General features: G+C 52.2%; 1 protein-coding gene across 1 annotated transcript; it reads right to left on the bottom strand.

Moving 5' to 3' along the window:
• Positions 1–3,085: 3,085 nt before the first annotated feature.
• Drg2 (developmentally regulated GTP binding protein 2) lies at positions 3,086–16,168 on the bottom strand. Its single transcript, XM_050163757.1, has 13 exons — positions 16,003–16,168; positions 14,148–14,308; positions 11,649–11,738; positions 11,065–11,125; positions 10,287–10,377; positions 9,770–9,842; positions 9,585–9,675; positions 9,019–9,116; positions 8,577–8,653; positions 7,502–7,590; positions 6,867–6,925; positions 4,045–4,098; positions 3,086–3,719 (listed from the first exon to the last, which is right to left on the bottom strand). The coding sequence occupies exons 1-13, from the start codon at positions 16,064–16,066 to the stop codon at positions 3,633–3,635; spliced, it is 1,095 nt and encodes a 364-aa protein (XP_050019714.1). The 5' UTR covers positions 16,067–16,168; the 3' UTR covers positions 3,086–3,632.
• Between the last annotated feature and the right edge of the window lie 616 nt (positions 16,169–16,784).

Here is a 16,784-nt window from a genome sequence, read left to right as displayed (position 1 = left end):
ATCTTGCTGGCCCCGGATCCTTACTAAGGCTGCCTGATCAACTTAGGGCTGGAGAGATGGCTCAGTGGTTAAAAGTGCATACTGCTCTTGAAGAGGACCCAGCCCCCACATGACAGCTCACAGCTGCTGTAACTCAAGCACCAGGAGGAACGTGACACCTTCAGCTGCTGTGGGCCCCTTCACTCATGTACACATAATTAAAAATACAATTTTTTTTGACAGGGTTTCTCTGTGTAGCCTTGGTTGTTCTGGAACTTACTCTAGACCAGGCTATCCTTGAACTTGGATATGACAGCTTCTGTCTCCCTAGTGCTGTAGTGCTGGGATTAAAGACCTGTGCCACCACTGCCTGGTTAAATTTTTTTTTAAGTGTTTAACTTTTGGGGTTGGGGAGATGGCTCAGTGGATAAATGGTTGCTCTGCAACCATAAGGACCTAAGTTGGGGATCTTCAGCACCCACATAGAGGCAGGGCACAGTGGCATGTCTTTAAACCAAGTTGTAGGGTTTGGGGAGCAGAAACAGGTGGGTCATTCCTGCAGCTTGCTGGCCAGTCATTCAAAAATGAAACAGTGAGCTCCAGGTTCAGTAAAGGGTCCTGTCTCAAGAAATAAGGTGGAGATAGAAGAAGACTCCAATCAGCCTCTGTGATCCACACACATGGGTGCAAGCAAATGCAAAAATACTGCGTCCACACAGACACAGAAAATGTAGCTTTTTCTTTTATCTGTTTGGGTGCCAGCCAAACTCCTAAGCCTGCTCGACCATCCATTCATGCAGCTGCTTACAGACTTTTGCCGTACAGCACACCTGCTTTAGTTGTAACTCAAACCGTGACTTTGTTTTCCCCTCTCAGCACTTGCAGGGTCCCAGCTGCATGCTCTCAAACTCTAGTCAAATGATCCTCAACTTTCTCCCAAGTCTTTTTTCTTTTTGAGACAGGGTTTCTCTGTGTAGCCCTGGCTGTCCTGGAATTGGCTCTGTAGATCAAGCTGACCTTGAACGCAGAGATCTGCCAGAGTGCTGGGATTAAAGGCGTGTGCCGCCACCACCTGGCCTGTTTTAAATTATTTTTATTTGTGAGATTGCATACCTGATTCCCTGAGAACAATGGGGGAGAAAAGACAGGAGAGGAGACAGAGCTGCAGCCAGCTGTGTGGAGCCTGGATTGAATTCCTTTCACAACATATGGCACCAGGAGCTATTTGGTGGAGACACTGCTGGGTGAGGGAACTGTGCCTGGGAAAGTCACAGAAGGGAGGTGGACAAAACGAAACAAAGCTTGGGCACTTAACCTTCTGGGTGAAGGGACACAGGGTAAAGGACACTTGGGAGCACAGCAAGCAGGAGCCCTTGGAAGCTAGGAGAAGCCCGAGCAAAGCAGCCCCACTTACTCTGACCTGGGCCTTGGGTCTCGAGGATTTTGAGAGAACTTTCGCAGTGGCATTTTGTTATAGTAACCCTAGCTAAGACATTAGATAATCGACTGTATAGATCCAGGATCGATCGATCTATCTATCTATCTATCTATCTATCTATCTATCTATCTATCTATCTCCATCCATCCATCCATCCACCCACCCACCATTTGTGAGCCCTGACCACAGGCTCCTCTATCCTGGAGGGGGGTGCAGATGAATGTAGGGTATCAGGAAGGTATTTCCATTGGGACTGCAAGGCAAGAGAGACAAGGAGGGAGGCACCCGGGCAGTGAGGGGATACGTCATTCCTAGGAGGTCCGATGAGCTGGCTTTCTGTTGAAGAATGGCCGAATGACAGCTAGAGGAAGGGATCAGGGTAGTCGACATTCCCTGGTGACATGGGTCAGTAACCTTAGGGATGCTTGTGGGGGGGGGGAGGTCCCGTTCAAAAGGCTGTCATGTCACCCTATTCTAGGTGTACATAGGTGGGCATTTCTTTTGCTTCCAGAATGGCTAGAGCCACCTAGCCCAGGGCAGGGCAGATGGGAACACCTGACATATAAACATATAGCTGGTCTAGGAATCAAGTCAGAACTGTCCCCAACCCAGCTTCCTACCACCTTTCCCACCCACCCTGGAAGAACAGAGCAGGCCTGGACTTGGTTGCTGCCCAGCTAGCTCATGGCCTGAGTGTCTTCTCCATGACTGAGGCTTTCCCACAGTTTGGTAGGGAACACCTCTGCCCTGGATTCCTTCCCTTGGGCCCTTAGGGGAAGGAGCCAGAGCAAAGAGCCACATCTTTACCTGTCCTGTGTGCTGCTGTTGCCAAGGAGTCACACGGGCACCATGCCCATCTCACCGAAGACAGTGAAGCTCAGAAGGGTACCCAGTGAGTCAAGGCCAAGGCAGCCCTTCTGCCACCCCTTCTCTACAATGTCAGGGGCCAGCAGCAGAATCCCAAGGGCCCAGAGTCCCTTACCTGGGTCCAGTGGTTGGCTCCCAACCTGCATGCTGTTTATTGGGGGTCCTGTGTCTGCCTCCACAGAGCTGGACAGAGGCTCCGGCTGCCACACTGACTGCCTGGGGCCCAATGCATATTTAATGATGTCTATTATTCCTGTTTTGTCTCTGGAAAGCATGAGAGCTGACATGGGAGCAAGAAACAGCCTGGAGAGCAGCAGGCTGGGCTGCAGGCTGGCTCCACACGCTAGTCTGGCTCCAGCCGTCGAGCTTCCTGGACACTGCACAGAAATTGTGCAGTGCACCCTAAAGCCCCACTTCTCAGGCAGCAAAGAGCACTGTACACCGTCCACGAAGAGGCACAGGACCTAGGCAGCACCAGTGGACCCTCCATCCTGACGTGAGTATCAGCCACCCCACACCTGGAGAAGTCTTTTTACTATTCCAGCAGTCTCATGAGCTTCCTAAGGATGCAATCTAGTCTGACGGCTGAGCATGGCCTCTAGAGGAGCCAGGGGGACACCCGCAGTCTCTGGGCAGTCTTCCTGGGCTGGAAAGAGTCTACCTTCTCTTGGTCTCCCAGGCCCAGGCCAGTCCCTTACAGACCCAAGCTACACCCACTTCCCACTCATGGTCAGTTCACTGCTGCCCCGCCCACACTGGGCCAAGCAACAGAAATACAAGTTGCCCTGGTCTGGGCAGGAATCACGTCCCATTCTTTTATTTCAGAAAGGAGGGCAGAAATAGGAGCTCAGAAGGAAACAGAGCCAGACTCACAGGTCCCATCCAGGCAGGTAGGGCTGCTCTGGAAGGGGTTCCCAGGGGGAGGCACTTTAGGACACTTTGGCTGGGCCCTGGCTTCCACGAGGGACAGCCCTGTGTTGGGAGGACCTGTGGGAGGTTTCAGCCTGAGCCCGCTAAGTGCTAGAGTTGCTGTCACAAGCCCCAAGGACCCAGGAGGGCCTACCCTGAGCCTGGGCCCACTTGAGGTCTGCCTGGGAAGATGTGGGTAACTAGCTCCTGAGTGCCCAGATGGGCACAGGACATGGACACAGGCTGCAGGCTCCCTAGGAAGCCTAGCACAAGAACAGGCTTGTAGAAAATGTCCTCAGCAAAGCCCTGGTCCCCAGCCTCGCCTGTCCAATACTGCTTACTGAAGAAGCTTATGAAACAGCTGACTCAAGAGTCCCTTCCTGGGGAGTCCCAGGGGCTCCGAGTCCCCAGGAGCCAAGCCGGCAGGCTGGTGGGGTGACTACTTCTTCACAATCTGGATGACGTCCTCATGCTCCATGGTGTGAGTCAGGCCTACCCGCTGTGGGCTGTACTTGGTGCTGGTACCCTGATGGAAGGGTGTAGAGGGCACATGTCAGTCTCGGGATGGCCAAAGAAGCAGGAAGACAGCAGGGTGTGGGGGGAGGAGGTAAAAGTCAGAGAAAGTAGGGGCCTCCTGCAGCTCAGACTCTGTGGGTCTGAAAAGTGAAGTATCCCACATAGTCTTGGAGGTGGAGAGACCTACTTCCAGCTCAGGTTATTCATGGCGTTTGGCAGTCAGACATGAGGGTCCCCATGCATGAGGGCAGGGATGTTGGACAAGGATGCTGTGCTGAACCTAACCCTGGGGCTGTTGGGTCTAGCCTTCCCACCCAGCTCCTGCCCAGACTCACCCACACCAAGGCATACTTGAATTGGCTGGCCAATGACCGATGGATGCGGTGGCACTAGGGGACAGAAAAGTCAGGGAGATGAGGCTTGTGGTGAGCAACCATCCCTGGTGAGGAGCTTTGACAGCCCAGGCCATGAGTAAAGGCAGACCACGGACCCCACAATCATGAGCCCTTGCTCCACCCACCACCCATGCCCAGCTCTAAGCGGGTTCGAAATGGCACTCAGGAACATTTCTGCAGATAGTAGCCCTCTGCCTGTCTTTCCTAGACAACTAGATAAAGTTCCCTTAGAAAAGGCCATGCAGGCTTTCAGAACACCCACCAAGGCTTTGAGTCCTAACTGCTTGGTCACTGGCTTTCAAGCCTCCTGACTCCAGCTGTGGCCTACAGCATCTTGTATTCCCTGTCCGTTCCTCTCCTGAGCCCAGACTAACCCCTCAGTGCTCCTGGGTGGGTTAAAGGCCACAGGAAGACCCTGAGCGAGGCAACGGTGGAGTACAGTGGAGATGGCTGTGAGTGGACTATGCAGTGTCACCCCCATCCCATGTGCTCAGACGTCTTACAGATTCAGGCCTGCAAGAACATTTCCTGAACAGATATGGTAAGTCAACTGACTGAGGGTGACTGTTAGTAACAGACAAACAACCAATCCCTAACTCCCTATCTCAAGGACAGAGATGAATGAACACTCTAGCCTACAAATGCGTTTTTAAAGCTCAGTTTGGTCAGATCATTAAAAAAAAAAAAAGTCACCAGCAGTCTGAAAGTGCAGCCCCATCTCTCCTCATAGGACAGAAAACCCTGACAGCCAGCATTCCCCCTCTGTGTTTGACAGAAAGGACATGTGCAACAGGCCTGTTTACCAGAGGTTCACCAGAGGCCTTTTTCACAAGAGGAGCATTTTCCTGTAATCCTTTAAGAAAATGCGTAGCCATGCCTTTAATCCCAGCACTCAGGAGGCAGAAGCAGGAGGGCCTCTGAATTTGTGGGCAGCCTGGTCTACAGAGGGAGTTCCAGGGCAGCCAGGGTTATACAGAGAAACCCTGTCTCGAATTCCCCGTCCCCTCCAAAAAGCAAATGTATCAGAGAAGGAAAGAATCCTCAGTCTTCTGCTCCAGGGCTCCCTGCCTCTCATACACAAGGCTACCAAGTGCTCACCCGCAGGGCCAGGGCAGGTGTATCACAAAGGCCCTAGGGGTCTGTCATCCCCAGAAGAGGGACTGAGGCACTGGATGAAGAGTTGGGAGTGCCTGCAGGTTTAGCTGGCTCTTCTGGTCTCAGCCAGCACCCAGTCTGTAATCCAGGCCTCAGGGCAGGAGCAGGCTTCTTTCTCACAGGGAAGATTTCTCTAGGACAAAGTCCAGGCTCTGAGCAAGGGTCAAAGGTCTCTCCCACCCACTGGCCTTTTCTTCTCACCTTTGCTCCTGTCTCTGGCCCTTTACATCATGTTTCCTGAAACACACCACAGCCTTCTCTTGCTGGCCTGTTCTTCCTACCATATATGGTGACATCTGATCTACTCTAGACATCAGCTGGATCCAAAGCAGAGCATGCTCTTCCAGAAGGGCCAGCACCTGTGTCTAGAGCTCGCTACCCTCACAGCAGGGGGCACTACAGCCACAGCTCAAAGCAGAGCATGCTCTTCCAGAAGGGCCAGCACCTGTGCTTAGAGCTCGCTACCCTCACAGCAGGGGGCACTACAGCCACAGCTCAAAGCAGAGCATGCTCTTCCAGAAGGGCCAGCACCTGTGCTTAGAGCTCGCTACCCTCACAGCAGGGGGCACTACAGCCACAGCTCAGAAGAGACTCAAGTAAATGCTCTCAACTCTCCTTAGCCGTGACTGTGGGCCCAGAAGAGGTGACTAGCCTGCCGGCATGTCTAAGTGACACAAGGACCCTGTCGGCTCCAGCTACACTTGCCAGACGGAACACTGTACGAGACTGAATACATTCTGAGGGAATGAAGGAATAGCTGCTTCCCTGCCTTCAGAGACCAGGTCCTGAGAAATAACAGGGCTGGGGAGAAAAAAAAACCTAAGAAAAGAACTCATGAACTTGACTGTGGCTGAAGCTATGTAGGGTGGGTGTGTCCGGCAGCAATTCCAACGGGGTAAGGCATCTAAACCCAGAATTCCCTGCCTAGGATGCTCCTTCAAGTCTGTGTTCAGACTCCAGGGCATCTCAGTTCATGCCCTCCAAACTTCTTCCTGAACTACAGGTGAGCATTCCACAGCCCATGACCCACACCCAGCTGCTGAGCTCTGGGGCCAGGAGCCTGACATCTACTAAGCTCATGGCTACCATCTTTGGTGCTAATGTTCAATGAGTCCTTGGGGGAGCAGTCAGTCACCCTGGGCTCGGGCAGTTGGGGAACAAGGCAGAATAGCTAGGCCCTAGGAACTCTTGGGGACATACAGGAAGTGGCAACTCTCAGCAATGGCTCTGCTACCAAATGGGAGGAAGAGACTGGTTGAAGGGCCTTTCCCAGGCTTAGTTCCATATACACCGGAGAAACTGGAATATAACAACCAAACACCCTGCAGCATTGGACGCAGAGACAATGGCACCTTCTTAGTGCTAGGTGGCCAGCTGAGCCTTATTTAATGTGATCTAAGCCACCCTGCGGTTGTTACCCTACCTTACAGGACAGGAAATGAGACCCCCCCACCTCCACAGCTCATCTCACTGGAGGAACCTATCTCAGTGTTCAATAACCACGTAAGGCAAGGCTAGCCTGCCTTACGTCATCTCCCCCTACCCTGGCTGGAACAAACAGCTCAGAGAGCTCATTATTCTGTCCATTCAGGTAGACCTCAACTTACCACGTGTTCAACAGAGGCCCCTTTCCGGAGAATGATGGCATCTGTGAAGTCTGGTCTCTCTGTAGGGAGATGAAGGCATGTCAACCAGTCTTTGCCTGTGCTGGGTTGGGCACCGGCTACCGAGACCTTCTCCTAGCCTCGCTGCTTGCTATCTGGCGTACCCTCAGCATGGAACCTTGTGCTATTTCATTTCACTCTATCACTCATAAGAACCCAGGGAGGAGTCGCTGGATAGGCGGAATGGGTGAATGGGCAGGGAGTGGGCGGATGCTGAAGCCTAGGTGGGAGGCTATAGTTCTTCCCAGCTTACAAGGGCAGGGGTACCACAAACTGCTCAAGGTAACCTGGGCTATGTGAGCACGTATGTACAAGGGATGAAGACAGAGTAAGGGACCTAACAAAGGGCCTGCTACTGTGGAGGGGAAGCAAGAGAACAAGAATGCTGTGGCTGGTGGGGACCTGGTGCAGCTTCTGGACCAGCTAACCCACAGCTAGCATCTCTGCCACATGGGCCTAGGCCAAACTCCTCTGCTCTAACAAACTGGCACAAGGACCTCTGGGTGGCACAGCAGGCTGATAGCCCTGGGAAAGCTGGGGAAGGCTCAGCCATCTCTGAGCTGTCGTTCTCAACTTACGTCCTCTCTTCTTAGTGTAAATGCAGGTGAGGGCCAGGTACTCCCAAAGCATTTCCAGCAAGTAGTCCAGGTTCAGCTTCATGCCACAGCTACAGGGAAGGCAGTGTCAGGAAGGCAGGGCCCTGAGGCTCAGAGGCCACAGTCTCTACTGTTGGAGAGTACTACCAAGGCCAGTGTGTCGCTGCCATCATTGCTAGACACAAGCAGAGTATCATGATGGCAGCTGTGCCTCTGGTTACCCAGCACCATGACTAATGGAACTTAGCATCCCCCTGTGGCTCAGCCTGGTTGTGTGATAGGGACAGAGGCCTGTTGTACTGGGACTGTGGACATGCTTACTTTTCCCTAAAGAGGACAGATAGGCTGCTTAAGGCCCAGGGCTACCCACAGGTATTTCAGAATACAGAAGGAAGAATCCAGGTTTTGGGACAGCCAGACCCAGGTGGCCCTGAGTGCTGCACTAAGTACAAGCAGGGAGAGGTGCCCATCTCCCATACCAAGGAGGAGTATGGCCTAGGCAGTCAAAGTATCTGGGAGGCAGGGAGGGATGCTGCCCTTTGCAGTAGCTGCAGGGTCTAGGAGGCAGCCCTCAGCTGTCACCTACTCGTCAGAACACTTGGTTTGATCGAGGAAGGCAAAGAAACAGAGGACTTAGTGTAAACCCCCTGAGAAGGAGCCCCTGGCAGGGTGGCACTGGGAAGTGAGCCAGTGACTGCTAGTCAGAGTCACCCTTCCTGCAACCCCTAGGCTTTAAACTTGCCTTTGGGAGGAGATGCTAGGTTATGTGAACTCACACGAGCTAGAGGTCTAGCTCTCCTCCGAGCTGAGGTGGCCAGCCAGCAGGCCTATCTCCAGTGGGGAGAACTCTCAGAAAGATGGGGCATGGTGGCACATGCCTGTCATCCCTGTACTAGGGAGGCAGAGGCAGGAAGATCTCTGAGAGTCTAAGGCCAGCCTGGTCTACACAGCGAGCCCCAGGACAGCCAGGGCTATGCAGAGAGACTGTTTCAAGATAGACAAACAAGCAACCAACACTCAGCAAGGAGAGCAGAGGGGCAGGAAGCCACGTTTTTACCTGATAACGACACTGTTGGGCTTTCGGGCTAGACGATCTACTTCTTCCATGGAGATCTGGTCGATTTTGTTGTACACCTGAGATTGGATAGTTGGGGTCAGGCCAGGGACATGGTCTCAAATGTTACACCTGCCCATGGGCCTACTCCCCTCAATGCCTCTGGATAGAGGAGACCCCCTAAAAGGAAAAGCTAGGTGGGCTGGAACCCTGGTTCCAAGCTCTTCATGCCTCTAAGACTCCAGCAGTCACTGAGGCAGGGGAGGTGGGCTGGGGAGAACCCTAGCTCTCAGTTCCTCTCAGAAGACTACTGAGGTGGGTGGGAACAGTGGGTGGTAGCTACCTGGGTCACTGCACTGCAAGAGATGCACTCAGAGGAAAAGTCACGTGACCTGGGCCAGGGTGCCCCTTCCTCACAGGCAGCCTGGGCCACCACACCACTTACATATAGGCAGGGCATATACACCCGGTTGCCCACGATCACATCAATGAATTCATCCGGAGAGCAGTCTTCTCGGAAGAGTACTTCAGCATTGAAGATCTCTGAGTAGCTCAGATTAAGGACAAGCTGTGTACCGGCGTCCCCATGTATCTTTTAGTGAGGAACCAAGCAATAAAATGTAGTGGCCTTAGAGACTTGGTCACAATCTGCTTTTGTTCAAAGCTCTCATTTCTATTCTCTAAACCACAAAATATGAAAAACAAAAGATGACTTCAACTTTGGCTGTCAGGCAGTGGAATTGCTCCTCAAGCCCAGGCTGTCCTGGAGCACCAACGGGAAGATGGTGGTGCCATCCGGCCCCGGCTTGGTCTGACTCACTGGTATCTCTCGCCTCAGGAACCCTGGCCCATGCTCTAGCACCCGCAGGTGCATACAGAGCTCCTGCTCCTTCTCCAATCCAGAGAGCCCCAGTTCTCAGGACAGTTTCCCAAACGTCTTGTCTTTCTTCTGGATGTCACCTGGCCATCTGGCCATCCACGAAGAGCCAGGAAACCAACTGCCAAGGATACTGTACTCATGTAGGATGAGCTGCACCAGCTTCTCCGAGCACTGTGTCAGTGTGACCGTGGAGTTAAAGGAGATGCCGCCACCTTTCTTGGGCTGAACAAGAGAGAGGCAGGGACAGCTGCTGCTGAAGGGGCAACAGCACCAGCCGTCCATCCCTTGCCGAGGGCCCTGGGTAGTGTGGGCATACCTTGAAGTAGATGTTGGGCTTGTGCTTGTTCAGGCGAATACCCACAGACTCCAGCTCCTTCTCCAGCAGGGACCTAGGCAAAGTCCTAGCCTTCAAAGGCTGCTCCCAAGAAATCCATATAGCTTCCCCACAGCCCAGGCAGCACTGCTTGCATAGAATGAAGCCAGCTCCCGCCCCTAGCCCCTTCCCTAGCAACCCAACAGCCCAAAGTTATAGTGGAGCTCCTAAAGCAGAGGCTAGACCATGCCTTCGTGGGAGCATGGAGGAGGGTGAGGAGCTCTCAGGGGCCTACTGCTAGGGGCAGGCTGGTGTGCCTCTGACAGTAGGGTGGGCAATAACCAAGGTTAGGCTGTGTCCCTTGACCCGAGCCTAAGATCTCCAATCCTATCTGGACACCACCTAGAGGAGAGGACACCTAGGCCTGATGGTGCTAGGTTAGATACAGATCCCTTGAGCCAGAGACACACCAGACCATCACTGGCCCTGCCCTGTGGGTTCCCCTCCCTGCTGCACAGACCTCTGCACATCTCCCTTGGTGGCATCCAGCATCATGACGACAACATCGGCTGTGCGTGCTACAGCAATCACCTGCCGGCCACGGCCTCGCCCTGGACAGGTAGAGGGAAGGATGCGCCTCAGTAGGGCACAGGCAAGAGGTGGGGCAATGTGACTGTGCAGTCTGAAATACCTTAGACTCCAGTTCCTCCAAGACCCTCATCGTTTCTGTTAGAGTCCACCCCATGCTATGATTTTCCTGGCACTTGGGGAGAATCTATGAGCTGTTAATTCATGGAGACTGGCTTATTTATTTATGTTCTTTGAGACAAGGTTCACTTACATAGCCTAGGCTGGTCTTGAACTCATGATCTTTCTGCCTCAGCCTCCTGAGTGCTAGGAATACAAGTGTGTACCACCTTAGCCCAGCTAAGACTGGTTCTAGAAGTCACCACCTTAAGTGGAATGACAGGGTAATAATTTCCTTTCTCCCCTTCCTGCAGTAGGCCCAGCCAGGCTTCATGAACACTATCTCATTTGCTCCTTCACATAGCTGTGAATCCGGTACCACTCCGCCCATTTTAAACATCAGGAGACTATGGCGTGGCTTGCATACATCAACCACCGGACCAAGACCATAAACTGAATATGGCACCAGCATCTGAACTGCAGTCTGTCCTGTCTGGAAAGTAAGGGTACCAGGACTAGAGATTGAAATGTGATCTCCATGACTCCCCCTCCATTTCAACACTCAATGACAGCGCTCCAACCTGCCCCCCACCCGCCTGCCCTGCTCCCACCTTGCGCTGCTCCTTCAATGATTCCAGGAAGGTCCAAGAGCTGGATGTTGGCACCTTTGTACTAGGAAGCAGAAGAGAAGGGTGAGGCAGGGCTGGGCCACTGTGGTCAGGAGCCTGCCTGGGTTTAGGCACCTACAATGGGCCCACACTGGTACCAACTGGGGCCAAGTTTGGGCCTCATCACCTAAGAGCTGCAGCTGCCTGGAAGAGCCCACTGAGCACATTGCTGAGTAATCAATAAATCATGTGGAGCCTCAGGCTCCAACACCTGCTACCCAGGCAAGCACGGCCTGAAGGCTGAAACTTTACAGGGTGTAAAGAACCAAGCAGCCAGCCGCCAGGGACCAGATGTGTAGGGGGCAGAGAACAGAGGGGCACCAGACAGAGCTGCCATGGATGGGCCAGATCTACTGGGACAAGGTGGAGCTCTAGGCCAGTCAGGCACTGCTCAGGTCCTAAGAAGGGCCAGCACTGCAGGGCGTCCCCACATGGGGCAGCTCCCTCAGGTGCTCACACAGTGAGCACATCACAAGTGTTGACACAAGCATACCTCTTTTGGGTAGGGCCCAGCACACTCCACTTACTTCGATGACTCCAGGGATGCACGTCAGGGTGGTGAACTCGTAAGATGCAGCTTCGCTGGCCGTAGAGGTCATCAGACTCAAGAAGGTGGACTAGGAGAGAAAGAAGGCTACTGCCCTAATGAGTTTTAACTCAGACTCCTAGGCAAGTTCCTATGGGGCGCGGGCTGCCTGGGCAGACAGAGAAAGCTTCCTTGACCTTAGCCTGGGGCCCTGAGTGCAGAGAGTGCCTACTCAGAGGAAGGTGTAGTCTTTAGACTACAAATGTGAACTGGCACAGGAGTCCATGCTCTTTGGAAGCCTCACGCCTGTCTCAGGTGAGGGACCGGGTTCCTAAGATTTCCCCTTCTGTACCAGCAGCCTTTCTCTGGCCTACTGCCCTACTGAAGCCAGAATTCTGAACCTGCTGCTGCTCTGGCAGTGTGATGGGAGTTTCACGTGGTTCTGACAGCAGTGGCTGCCACCATACCCAACAATGGCACTAGAGGCTAACTTTGGGTACATTCCTGGTCCTAGATCAGATGGGTCACCCTGCAAGGCAGGTGGTATCTGCCACAGGACTCACTAGGGACATGGCTTTCTTTCATAGACACACTAATTACAGAGGGAAAACAAAACAAATCCTGCCATAGCAAGCGCTGAAGGGAGCAGTGGCTGTTGCTTAGCCCCTTCTTTGGTGGACTGCTTTGTGATGGATTCAGGAGCTGCCCCAGCCCCTGGTGCAGCCCCGGACTGAACTTGCAGGCCTGCTTCTGAGCAGCCTCCTGTGTCCATCTTTGCTCTGCTCTGTCATCTGTATACCAGTAGTCCTGCTAAAAAGTAAGTCAGTACCTTGGTCTTGGTTTCTGCAACGATTCTCCCAAAAAAGGAAGAAGGTGTCCTTAGAGAAATGGCAGTTCCTAGGCTAGGGCGGGAAGTAGATCAGAGCAGACTGGCCCCGGAGCCAGTCTTGGCTGGAGGAACACAACTGTGGGAGCGAGCTGAAGCATGTGAACAGTCCAAAGCGAGGACTTCATGCAAAACACCTAAGCAGCACTTCTCCCAAATGTCAAGAGCATCAAATTGGGCTGGGGCTATGGCTCAGTGGCAGGTGGCTGCTATCTCTAGCACTGAAGGGTATTTAAAAAAAAAAAAAGGGACCAGGACCAGGGAATTAGCTGAATCAGTATAGTGAGGCAAACCTGAGTTTGAGCCTCAGCACCCATGTAAAGAATCCAGGTGTGGTCCTATAATCTCGGCACTTGGGGTTGGGTAGGGGATGTGGAGATGGGGGAATCCCTGGGGTTGGGTCAGGAAGCCTAGCTTACCTGGCAAGGTCCAGGCTAGTGAAAGGTCCTGTCTTCAAAAACATGATGGAAAACCCAAGAAATGACACCTGACTTTGTCCTAACCTCCACAGGTACACACATACATGTGTGCACAAACACCCTCATGCACATGTACCGATGCACACATCAACATGTGTAAGATAAAACTAAAAATCAGGACCAGATACAGTGGGCACAACTTTAATTCCAGCACTCAGGCAGCAAAGGCAAGCAGATCTCTGTGAGCAGGAGGCTAGCCTGGTCTACAGAGCCAGGTCAGGCAGAGCTACAAAGTAAGACCCTATCTCAAAACAACAAGGAAACAAAGAGTCAAAATCAAAGCATGCTGAAGCTGCCTAGAGTTAGGGAGACATGACAAGTGAATGAGATGGGGGAATCCAGGCTGGTAGGGAGAAATCAGGAGCTCTGAATCAATCTGGACACAATGACAGCAGCTTGACATTGATACATGAGTTGTAACAAGGGTGCTGTCCTTATGTAACAATGTTACCAATAAAGAAACCTGCTGTAGGCCCGGCTGTAGTGGCCCACGCCTTTAATCCCAGCACTCAGGAGGCAGAGGCAGGCGGATCTCTGTAAATTGGAGGCCAGCCTGGTCTACAAGAGCTAGTTCCAGGACAAGCTCCAAAGCTACAGAGAAACCCTGTCTCGAAAAACCAAAAAAGAAACCTGTTGTATGGACTGTGGGAACTCTCTTTAACAAAAAGTCCAAGATCATTCTAGTATTATAAACATATTGGCTGGTGAAAGAGCGCAACTGATTAAAAAGTACCTGCCACCAAGCCTGACAATCCAAGTTCTACCTTAAGCACCCTGTCTCCTGACCTCCAAGGTGGCATGTGCCCTCCCCCACCTCCAATAAATCTTAAAATATATTAAAACCTTATTTACCCTAGCAATGGTGCTTATTTAATCTTACTCCCACATAAAATGTAAGTCAATATGGACACTACATTAAACTAAGCCACTTTTCAGAAGGAACTTTCTAGAAAACCCCACAGTGACTCCATCACTGTCATTTATGTCATTGGCTGACTTGGAAGGCCATCTGTTCCTGCTAAGGAGCAAGAAGAGTGGCCTCTAAGTCAGGGTGACAGTGAGGGGAGGGGAGGATGGCCATGCAGGTTGGTGACCTCTACTGTTCTCCCCAAGGTCCATGTGGACCATCACTGACCTTACCCACAGAGGGAAAGCCAATCAGTGCCACTCGGGCGTCACCTGACTTCATGACATCAAAGCCCTCTCCTTTAGATGAGGCTGATTTGGATGGCTCCAGGAGCTGGGCCCGATACTTGGCCAGTTTTGCTTTCAGCAGGCCCAGGTGGTACTCGGTGGCTGGAGGATGTAAAGCAAGACAGAAAATAAGAGTCAGGGTCACCACCTGATGGGTCAGATGTGGACCCACATGGGGCCACGTGCTGAGAACATCACACAGCAGTCACCTGAAGGAGACCAGAGGAGCCCCCTCTGCTTCAAAGGCCCCCTATGCACCTTAATCTCTCACTGGGACCTGACCACTCATGACAGTGGGTAAAAATCACGGGTGGGCAGCACTAACGGTACCTGACAAGGCTGTTTTCTGCTCACTCTGCTCAGTCTTTACTGTCAGCTGCCCTAAAGCATATGAGCCAATTCTGAACAGCCAGGAAGTTCCTGGGTCCTTCATGACTGGTCACATCCCAAAGATGTCCAGAGACAACCTCAGTAAAGTCTGAAGGTCTCAGACCTGCCCTGCTTACCTAGGGACACAGGGCATTGTCTGTGGTGCTAGAATTCCACTGATGCACCAGTGTGTGCAGGAAGGGGACACTGTGACACACACAAATTCACCACACTGAGCTACACTTCTGAGAGAATCCAGGAGGCCACACAGCCTTCCTGCATTAGTGTCCTTCTCTAGACACCGAAGCAGAGGGATGGGTATCCTGTGCTTTGTTCTGACTTCCTGCACCCTGACAGCACCCAGCATTCACAAAGGGAAAGACATTTTTTTCACTATAAATGGCTTGCCTTTTCTTCTTCCTTTATAGTATTAGGAGTACCATACTGTTTTCAAATTCTGGGGGGAAATGGGTCACATTATTGAGAAGGAATTCTATTTCAGGGGCTACAAAACCCTCAGGATTAAGGGGATATGGCTGAGGCTGAGAATCAAGATCTCACCTGTCCTGCCCACCTTCTTCCACCCTTCTATGACCATCTACTGCTCCCCAATATATTACAGAATTGAACAAACTGACCTCATCCTTGCCTCAGGACCTCTCAATGAGATCAATTCCACCCTGCCATTACTGGCTAGAAAAGTCACTTAGCCTTGTTCATCAGTTTATCATCAGCAAAATAGGAATGATTGCATCACTAACTCCTTTATCATATTTCTGCAAGACTCAGAAAAGCACCCGAGAACACTTCCTGGCAATCCCGCCTCCTCTCTTCACTGACCTCCAACCCTTACAGTTTGAGGTTCAGATTTGATGCTTCTTTAATGCTTATAAATAGTAAGGGCTCACTCGGAGGCAAGGGTTTTGCACATGTGAATTACAAGAGAGCAGGAGTTAGCCCCATCTACAGATGAGGACATCGGGTCTCCAAAAGATGACATGACTTTACAAGGTTTCATAGCAAGTACGTGGTGGACAAACTCTCTGGTCCCTATTTCCTCGACACTACGTTGGGGCCGCCTGCCTGTCTACCGGGGCAAGCTGTTTTGTGAGAGGTCTTTTAGCCCTTCTCAGCAGGAAGGCCCCAGCAGCTAGAAGCCTAGGGCAAAATTCCCGGCATTGCCTTTCTGGGTCACAGGCTTAGTGTGTGCGCTGAGATTTCCCTACTCGATCACCAAGTCCAGCACTGATCAGAACTGTCAAGAACCTAAAACTATACCGCGGCATGGGCCCACTCCGGCCTCAGGCACGCCTGGGCACTTTTCTGGCGATTCTCCGGCCTCCGAAGCAGCTCCAGCTGCTCCCTCATCTTACAGACAAGAAAAACGAGGAGGGTAGAAAGTGAGATCCCTCCGATCCCGCCCTCACCCTTGTTCTTCTGGGTCCGAGCGATCTCCTTCTCGATCTCCGAGATTTTCTCCAAGATCCCCATAGTTGCTGCTTCGGCAGAGATCCACGTTACTAACAGCTTACAGCGCTGGGAACTCAGGTCTGACGCCGGAGGCAAAGCTGCCAGAACCAGGAAGCGCACCGAGAATGGAGTCCTCCTGAGCGCCTGGTGCTGCGAGATTCGGAGTCCGGGCAGACCACGCGGAGAGCAGATACCATTCGTTCCTCCCTCGCTGAAGTTGGATGCTCCAGGAGGCAGACGGGTCTAGACTTTGACCCACTAGGGCAGGACCCACAAGAACGAGTATGCAAGGCAGAGAGGGGATCTTGAGGTAGTGAATCGTGAAGTGGGACCCTTTTTACTCTTTGATAGTGACAGAAAAGGTGCTGGGCAGAAAGTCTTTATGGCTCCCATATTGTAAAGGCGTTGAAAGAGGGTTGGGCCGTCTAGCCTTCTGGGGAAGCCTGTACTCCAAACACTCAGGAGACCAGGGCAGGAAGATTGCTGTTAGTTTGAGGCCAGCTGGGTTGCATAGCTAGTATCAGTCTCAGTAAAAAATCAAGCAAACAAAAAATAAAAACAGGGCTAGAGAGATGGTTCAGCTATTAAGTGCATTTATTGCCAGTCTTGGTTTGGAGGTGTGTGTGTGTGTGTGTTTTATTTAATGTGTGTTTTGCCTGCATGTATGGATGTACACCATGTGCATGCTTGATGCCAGTGGAGGTCGGACCAGCAGATCCCCTGGAACTATAGTTACAGA

The sequence above is a fragment of the Alexandromys fortis genome, unplaced genomic scaffold (genome assembly GCF_014885135.2).
Source record: "Alexandromys fortis isolate MF-2015 unplaced genomic scaffold, M_Fortis_MF-2015_v1.1 scaffold_149, whole genome shotgun sequence".
Classification (NCBI taxonomy): Eukaryota; Metazoa; Chordata; class Mammalia; order Rodentia; family Cricetidae; genus Alexandromys; species Alexandromys fortis.
This window is presented reverse-complemented; position numbering and strand designations above follow the sequence as displayed.